At 37.2% G+C, this 9,744-nt stretch overlaps 1 protein-coding gene across 1 annotated transcript in view; it reads left to right on the top strand.

Annotated features, from left to right (window-relative positions):
- The window catches only part of TMEM245 (transmembrane protein 245), a 92,727-nt gene extending 83,369 nt beyond the window's left edge, over positions 1-9,358 (top strand). Inside the window, exons 16-17 of the mRNA XM_064443269.1 lie at positions 1,185-1,379; positions 2,322-9,358. Of these exons, the coding sequence (XP_064299339.1) occupies positions 1,185-1,379; positions 2,322-2,367 (241 nt within the window). The 3' untranslated portion in view covers positions 2,368-9,358. The remainder of the gene's footprint in view (positions 1-1,184; positions 1,380-2,321) is intronic.
- Positions 9,359-9,744: the final 386 nt, after the last annotated feature.

The raw sequence follows: 9,744 nt of genomic DNA on the forward strand, positions 1-9,744 counted from the left end.
TCTTTGAAGTTTTTAAAGGTTTAGACATAAATCATGTGTCTACTGTTGGAGAAACATAAAACTTTAAGGTCAAGTCTGTCCCCTCAAAAAAAAATCTGGCTCTACCAGTAGGTCAAATGATCTAGGTGAGACATGACTGAGGTGTGTGTGATGTACTAGGTCATGTTTCATAGTCTCATTCTGCACACAGTTGTGATGAAGGCAAAGATTGCCAATGTGGGAGTTGGGTAGAAGTCAGGACCACGGTAGAAACCTGGCAGAAACTGGTAGGGCTCTAAACTGACTAGCTGTGGTATCTTCATTCCAGTACACTCAGAATTTAGAGCAACTTCCTGAAAATTGGGTGCTAAGTTTCAACTGTAGCTTTTCTTACATAATTCCATATTACCATTGTTATTTTAGCTATAAAGATAAAGCGTGATGAGCAAGTTTTGTATAAATGCTGTTGATAGGATTAGTGTCGTGCATCTGAACTGAAATGTGGAAAAGAACAATGGTGTGGCTTACTTCCTGCCATAATAGCTCTTACTGAAAGCTCCATTGTCTCCAACTTCCCAGTAAATATTAATATGTTCATAAAAATCTGGTTTTGTTTTTCATCAGAAAGCATTAAAAGCTAATGATAGCAAATACTCAATGTCAGAGGTTGTTTTTGTAACAAAATGAGAAGACACGACTGTTCATTTAAAGAATATATGCTAACCACTCTTTGAAAGATGCAATGCAAGTTGCTATCATTGTGTAAATACATGTCTTTGCCCAGGGGCACTCATAGTACATGTTGCTAGTTGTCTTAAAATTTAACAATTTTTGATCATAAAGCATGAATGCTCTTTGCCATCAATCATCTTTCCATTTTCAAAATGGAAGTGTTTTTGCCGTTGACTCCTTCAGACACTCTTCAGCAGATGTCTATAAAGTAGCTACTCTATTGTGGATATTACCGGCTTTATATGCTATAAAACATTTTTTGATCTGTTGTGCAAATGCAGCACAGAATACAGCTTGGGATATATGTGCAGTCATTCAAACAGCAGTTTGTAGTGTAAATATGGGTATCTGTAGCTAGGTATGTCATTTTCTAAGCTTAATGAAACTTTATGATTTATTCATGTTTCATAATTGATAGTAGTCTTGTTTGTTGTTCTTAATTTAATTTTATTCTGCTTGTGCCATAATTCCAGAGGTGGTCATCCTTACCTGACAGGTCTTGCAGTAGCTGGTGGAGCATATTACCTGGGACTGGAAGGAGCCATCATAGGACCAATTCTACTTTGTATACTTGTGGTTGCTTCCAACATATATAGTGCCATGTTGGTGAGTCCAACAAATTCAGTGCCCACTCCATCACAAGCAGCATGGCCATTACAGATTTACCGGTAAGTTGTAAGTGTCCCATGTGTATGCATTATGTTTTTACATGGATCAGTGTATGTACATATAGGTATAGAGAATGTGTGCATGAGTTTTATGTGTGAGCGTGCATACATACAGCTATCTTGTATTCTAGAAATGAAGATTATGGTAAAGTAAAATATTCACTGACATGTTTGCTTAATGTCTCTCAGCTTCTTACAGAAGGCTCTTAGAAAATTCACTGATAATACCTTTGTATCCTATAATTTCTATGTTGCCATTGTGCTAGGAAATGATTGAACATCCTTTTTTGTGTGTAAAACTATTATTCATGGATATATAATAGTCAGTGTTCATTGTCCTTAAGAAGTCTGCCTGCAAAAACTGCATTTTTATGTGTTACTGTACAATACTGCAAACTATAAATAAGCATTCTTGATTTAAAAAATAAGATAACATTATATGCCATTATTCCATTAAAAGTGTTGGAAGTTACCAACATGGAATATAGAAATGTATCTTTAAACTGTACAGGTAAGGAATGGGATGAATAAACTCCTAATTGAGTACTTAATTAGCGTTAGAAATCATATTGTGAAGTTATTAATGGCAGTAGCCATTTTAAGGTCTCTACTGTCTTGTTCAATTATATAGGTTAGCTCATTATACAGATACCTTAAAGAGGATTCTGTGCTTGTCAGAAATAATCCTTTGCTTCATTCACATGAGTAATGTTGTCATCTTTCATGTGGGTACTTAGGAGAAAAACCACTAATTGGACCTGTCTGTAGTCTCTGACTTGTAGAAGTTGTGTTCCAAGACTTCCAGCATAGACAGAGCTTCCCACAGCACGCACAAAAATCTGCATGTGTGTTTGTTTCCGGCTTCATTTGTAGGAAACTAGGCGTTTGTAATCACTCAACAGATCTGAGTCTCACTTTTTGTTTTCCCTCCCTGCCCCCCAGGTCATCTAGAGAGAGTCCTGAGGAGACGAAAACAGCTGAAGAGTGATGAAGGTGGTGTGCTGCACCTATTCAACACGAGAGAGTCGCTGTCTTCTGTCTTGAGTTCACAACAGCCATGGCCTTGTGTCCTTTTCTAGCTGTGCCTAGGGGCAGCTCACAGGGAAGCACAGCTTGGGTTTTTAGGAGAAACCGCTTCTCGAACATCTGCTGGCCTTACATTATTGTGCACTTTGCCACTTCAGGAGAGAATGTCTACTTCCCATGGCTTTGCATACGAACACACAGTTCAGCTGCCTTGTTGAAGACCTTGAAGACCTTCTGCCTTCATAAGAAGAATGGGTTAAGAGGACAGGTATATCCACTGGAGTCATTATCTTATCTGCTGAAATGACTAACTTGGCTTTTATTTATTGGGTTATTTGTGTTATTAAATTGTAGTAGCTTTAAGGAAAGCTAATTCCAAAATATTTATTCTCGGTTAATCTGGTGACAAAAAAGGTGTAAACCACTCATCGTTAAATGAAAGTAGAATATAATTATTTGCTGCTCCTCAAAGTGTTTCTTTAGAGGCTTTGACCATTGTCTGGAACTTATAATAACATGTAAATATTATCCTCTTAGACACACTGAAATTTAATGTTGTTGGAGACTGGCATTTCTAATATATTCCTGAAATTAGTAGACATGCAGATTGGTAAGTGTGGGTTTTCCTCATATCGAAATAGGAGGAGCTGTTTAAGTAGTTTAAATCTTGCCCTCATTTGCAGTGAAATCTGATAGTATTTTGCTGTTCACCCACTATCCCAGTGGAGTCGTCAACTAAATTTAATCAAAGGCCTTAAATGTTTTCAGGCAGAGGTAATGTACGGTTGTAATGTCTGCTTCCAGTAATAGGAAGAAGTTGAATGGGGATTGTTTAATGTTGGTTTTCAAATGCTGTGGCTGAGTTCAGTTAGCTTTTCAAACAAATCTAAATGTATTTCCGAAGAGGAAGGGGAGAGTTCATGGATTTTGTTTTAGGTTAGTTTGGGGTTTTTTGCCCCCGTAAGCTTCTGGTCAGATATCTTAATAAGATACAAGATATATCATATATACTAAGATATATCTTGGTAAACAGAGTTCTTAAATTCCTGAAATGGTGTGTTGCCTAGGTCACAGCATCAAACCACTCTAGTGCTTTTCTTCCATACATACTTTTGCTTAAATTGCAGTTTTGGTGACAATTAAGGCCTTTTGTATTGATTGTTGAAATATTTGGACACAATGAATCTTTATAAACAGATGCTTTTTATAAATAGGAAGTGTGGTTTTTTGGTAGAAATTTCATACTTGAACAGCTTTTCCACAAATACAGCGAGGCCCTAGGTACACAGTAGCAGTTGCACATGCTTAACCAAAGAACCACCTTTCAGTTTCTAGTAACTTCTCTTGTATTTATTTCAGAGTTTGATTATTGAGTTAAACAAAATACAGGCATGCCTTGCATTTATTGTTGATGGTAATGCAACTGTTGGAACAAAAACCTGTTCTTACCTAGGGATAAGGATACCTAAGATTTGTGTGCAAACAGCTCGCAGTAACTTAGAAGTTTGTTTTACTTGAGTTGCAGAAATGCCGATAGATTTGGAAGGCTACTATTTTCATGATATTGCATGTATTTTTGTGTTGATTCTAAAACTATGTTGCCATAGAAAGTGATTGGAAAGTACTCTGATACTTACTAAGCAAGAAGGTTCCTGGTATAGTTTTGCAATAAACAGGCTGCCTATTAAGACACAAATAGCCTAGTCCTCAGATTCTTGAAATTAGCTGCTGCAATTTTACTGAGAAATCTTATGCTTAAATGGAGGGTTTCAAGCATGCTGGTCTTGCGCTTGCAAACTTGCAGGTGTGGAGGGCAGACTCAGGCTTAATTTAGCATTTTGACTCAAGTTCATTGAAATACAGAAACATCCTATTTGAACATTTTAAATTCTGGAACACCTACACATCAGTTCCAACTAACTGAATAGGAAGCATGTATTGCTTGAATTAAGTAACTGTCCAGTGGTTTAATTTCCTTGGTTTTGTGGATCATTTAAAATCTTTAATGAAACACATTTTTATAATTGTTGCTGGCTAGGGTGGAGGGTGACAAAGAACCTGAGGATGTCCCTAACTATTCCCCCAACATTCTAGCTAGCTTGAATGAGACCACCATGATGCGTAGGAAACTTCTTTATTGTATTACTTTTTAGTTTGGAATTTTGCACTGAAATGTTTTGTTCTCATTATGGCTTCTTGTAGGCAGCATTTAAAGATTGCTCGCAAGCAATATGCATCTTTAATATATTTCCCGTTTTCCATAGCTCCTCTTTACTCACTGGTCATCATATGTACATTGTCCACATTTGCTATCCCAGCTATTTCTGAGATAATCTTTCAGATTCCTGTGGTACTCAACAAAGTCACTTTAAAGAGTCATTTTAAAGCATTCTTTTGTTTTGAAGTTTTCCTCTTCTCTCTCTCCCTTCACCCAAACTCCTTAGATCAAAGAATGGTCTCTGCTTTGGAGATTAAAATGGTATTTCACGCACAGTTATCTTCAATAATGGCAAATCAGTAAAAGCAGCTAAGAAGATATGTTGCTATTTTGAAATGTTCCTTTGCCAATGTGAAGAAAAATTATTTTGTATAGAGAATTCATATCTGATGTAGTCTTGTTAGTTTGCCCTTCTCTTAAACAAGGCTTCATATTGATGCTTCCTGTTCCAAATTCATTGAATTTGGAAGAATTCATGAAGAACCATCCATAGTATAGTCTTTCTTGCTAAATGTAGCTAAAGGAGCTCATGCTATGTGCCATGCCTGATTGAAGAAACAATTGTATGGTTCAGTGGTGGTGCGGTAACAGTATACTGCCAAAAAGAAAAGAAAAAAAGAAACAAAACCTCCAATAATATCTTCTTATGATATGAAATATACACTGAATTTTGCCATGTTAAAAAAAAAAAACAAAAAACAACCCAAAGCAAAGGACACCGCCTTATGGAAGAGCACACCTTGTTTATTTAGGGTTTATCTTTAGTGTTTAGTTACCAGTAGAAAAAGAAAAACTTATCCTTGCATATTTAACAATCCATATTCTTTTCTGCAGAGACTTGGCCTCTTTAAGAACAGTTTTGTTTAGATCAATCTCACATTAATGTGAAAATAATCAAACTGGTCATTTTGACGTCTCGTCATTGTAACGCACCAGTTCCAGGTTATGTTACCTCACCCGCAAAAGCAAGCAGCAGCTCTGTGGTATAAGCTTTTAGATGGCTTGTGGGTTTCGGGCGGGGGGGGAAGGGGTGGGGGAGGAACTTCTCACACAGCCTTTTCTGTAGTGGCATTAAATTACAGTTTTCTTAGGAGTGACCATCTTTTTCATAATGCTTATGGGCAGGAAGTTGATGGACCTTAACGTTCCTGTAAACAGTCATTCCAGGAGCAGGTACTTACTTGTATTTAGTACATTTAGTATTCGGTTTGAAGGGAAAACAATTTAGAATTCAGAAGGGAATGCCTGTAGTTAAACTAATACAATGTGCTGTCATAGGGTTGTAAAGTACAACTGTGCTGGTTTTTATCATTCTTTTCTAGCAAATCAGGCTTGTTACAAATAAGTGTAGTGCCAAAGGGCTGGTGGTAACTGTTCTTTGCACTAAGTGAGCCCTTCCTCCCCTTCCTGTACCTTAGCTGAATGTTACTGTGCTGTAGCAGAGCTGGTAGAAGTGAATGTGTGCCAGTGCACAGCCCAGCATGTTGACTTCAGGTCAGTGTAAATACTGGCTTAATTAAATACATGAAGCAAGAAATTGCAATGGGTGAGAATCTGGCACACGTTCATTTTGCCAGCCTTACTACAATATGGTGAATTTCAGCACAGATGCACCATGACCAACTTGGAGCAGTAATGACTTATTTTGAGAGACTGCCTTTTTTTTTTTTAAGTTTAACACTATAGTCATGTATAGAATATACATTTTTCAGAAATTAAGGTGATACCCATGTATCTAACAATGGAGACAGCAGTCAGATATTTCCATGTGCAATGGTATGTATTTGCATCTCATCTAGGGTACACATATAGGCTTGTCTGATTTCAAAGACTATATGGCTTCTGTTCAAGACTTTGGGGAGGAAGATGTGTATTTTGTCAGTGATTACTGGATTAAGAAATCCGTAATCTGCTTAATTAAATAAGAGAGAAAGCGTTGTGTAGGGAAAATGGGATGCTGTCTCCAGTATTATACATTGTGGGTATCAGTGTAACTTCCGAAACAGGTGTATGGCTTCAGTGTTAAGCATTGCTTTTCAGAAAGCCTGACAATACAAAACTGGATAAAATTGTTCTCCAGTAAAAGCAGCAGCAGAATTGCTATGCTGCTAGTCCCTAGTACTGGTGACAGACTACTGCAAAGACTGCTGCCTTTCCTACAGACCTGATACACTCAAGATGGGAAAATATCATTATTCTACTGACGCTCTTTGGCTTTGCATCAGTGGTAGAAGATGCTCCCAGAGATGCCTTTATTCAAACACAGTGTTCATACTATATTGGCTTAAGATAGTGACTACAGATAGTGCCACCTTTATGGATACTACCTCTGAGAACAGCTACAACTTCCTTCAGAAGGTGCTGAAAGCTGTTGGGATTGGAGTTAGTATTCATTACACTTAATAATAGAGGTAGCGTTCTTCTAGAGGTGCAGTGATTTGCCTTGAAGTTTGCAATTTTACAAGAGAAACTTAGTTTCTCAATTAAATAATCTTCACTGAGTGACAGCTGGCATCTCTTAACTCCCTGGATGTGTCATCTTTATAAACTATCTTGGCTTGTATTTCAAAGGGTTTCTTCTTGTTATTATTTCTTATGCCTTTTGTTGAAGCGTACTCTGGCATTTCCCTTCTTATTTCTATTTCTACAAAACTAGAATTGCCTAAAACTCTTAACAAACGTTAGGGAGGTTTCATCTTTAACCCAATACAGTTTATCTGTCACTATTAGGAAAAGACCTTAATGCTTTATGGTAAAATTTTCCAAAATTGCTTTTAAGTGATAAAATTGGAAATAAAAAAACAATTGCAATGTGGAAGATGAACTTATTGTTTCTGGTTTCAAAATACTACCAGAAGTGATGAGCATTTTCAGGGATTCTCCATTGGGTTTGTAAATGTATATATTGACATGCAGCAATATATAAATATGAGCAGTGTCTGCCCTATTCAGATTTTAACTGAAATTTTGTCCTATCTTTTTTTTTTTAAAAGATATCTGAAAACAAAACAGTGCCTGTATGTAGTGAAAACAAGCAACATTTTCTAGACTTAATGTTTACTTGATAAATGTCAGGGAAGAGCCAAGCAAATACTGGTAGGGTGACTAGAACTGTTTTGCTGTAGTTAATATTAAATTGGGAAAAGCTGTTCTTCCACCTAGTAATCCATTGCTAAGAGATTACTGTTCCTGGAAGTCTTTGCACACGTGCACTAAAGAGCTGCCAAAATGAATATGTCCTCAGCTCCCCCGTCTCTTAACCTCTTTCATGCCTTCTCTGGTACCTTGTTTTGAATCTGTTTTAACACATGAGAGTATTGCTTCATCCTCCTTTGGGATCCAGTCCAGGACCCAAAAGGCATGCTTTGCGTGTCCATGCTGAAATAGTATGTCCAGTTTAGGAAGGGATTGCTAATTGGCAAGTAAATGCATCCTTGATGTGCTCTGCATATGGATGGACTTGGACAAACATAATTCATGTTGCATTGAATTAGAGATTATTCTTTGAATGTAGCACTATGTAGCGATACCAAAGCTAGGTTTGAGTTAGAAGCAGGGCATATTTGCTTGCAGCAGGATGCATTTGCAGGCTAATAAAGGTAGAGTAAGTGTTCTAGCATCCATGTATATCTCTGAAGAATTTTCAACACCATGATTTCAATGCAAAAATATTGGTTTCTTTTGCTAGCCTCACTTTTTGCCACTTGACTGTTGTATACAGTGATCCAATGAGGACCTAAAGTCAAAGTAACTTTTCATGGTATTGGTGTAGAGAGGCATCGCAAAGCTAAAAAGTAGCCACCGAACAGAAGTTTATTAAGCTTAAGAACTGACATCCAGGCCAGAAGGTTGAAAACACTGAATCCAGATTTTTGGCCTCCTTTCTGCTAGTCTCAGCCCAAAACTGAAGCCTTTTCAAGAACTATCAGTAAAAAAAGATATTTTTTTTTGTGGTGTTTATAACTTACTGGCTGTGTAGATCAATGTTTTCAGTTTCCATTGTCATCAGTGGTATATTCTGCAAGCATAATATTTGTTCACATTGTTACCTTTAAAAACAAATTTTCGATGCTTCAGTGATGGCTGGAAACCAATTTTTTATACTAATGGTTAGGTGTTTACCCATATATATATACACACACACACACATATATATGTTAACTAGTGTTTGATGTTTTGGTCGGAAGACTAGGGAAGGTTTTTTTTCCCCTCTGGTAAATTTCACCACACCAAATCCAAGAAACTTTTGACATTAGGCCCTAAGACTGGCTAGACCCTACTCAAACTTAACAGCAGATCTCTTGCAGTATGACGTGCGGGTTGTTCTAAAGGATGCATTCCTACCCAGTGGGGATTTGGAGCAATAACTTCTGTTGTCTGTTGACACAAATTTTGTCTGTATGTGTGATACATCTTGAACTATGTTCAAAAATAATGTTACCATAATTGGTTTTGGTACAGTACCTGGTTTTGCATGTATAATATTGAAAATATAATCCCTGTGTCCATCTGTGGCAGGAAAAAACGTGTGAGTTAAGATTGAGAAGTACTTGTGTAGACTGCAGAGGTATTTAAACTAAACAATTTCGATTGTATGCACTCGTCCTCTTCCTAATAAAGTTTTTTGTAGCAGGTTTAAGAAGCTTTTAACTTAATACTGTATTCACACTGCGGTCCTTTGTAAGCACAGAGTGGTTAATATATTTTGAAATAAATTGCTGTTCATGTAAAGAAAGCTGAGTTTGATTTGTATGATGGGATCTTTGGAATGAGCCACAAAGCCGACAGTTAATATGGTGAACTAACAGGTTTGCTGGAGGCAACGTACAAATACAGCAGTGGATCTGCAGTCCCGGAGCATAACTTCATTTCACTGAGAGAAGCAATACTTTTTTTTTTTTCTTCACATTTTCTGCAGTGAAAGGAAGGACATGCCTCAGCTGTAACTAGGGTTCAGCTGGCATCTGGCAACTTGCTACACTGCCTGCAGTAACACAACCACGCGTCCAGACCCTGCAAAAGCTTGCATTCAGCAGCTGTAGGTAATTCAAGTTACTTCCATTACAGCTTACTCTCTGAAATGGAAATGGATGTTTAGTGTCTAAGCATAATTTTAGATCA

This window comes from Phalacrocorax carbo, chromosome 2 (genome assembly GCF_963921805.1).
Source record: "Phalacrocorax carbo chromosome 2, bPhaCar2.1, whole genome shotgun sequence".
NCBI classification, from domain to species: domain Eukaryota; kingdom Metazoa; phylum Chordata; class Aves; order Suliformes; family Phalacrocoracidae; genus Phalacrocorax; species Phalacrocorax carbo.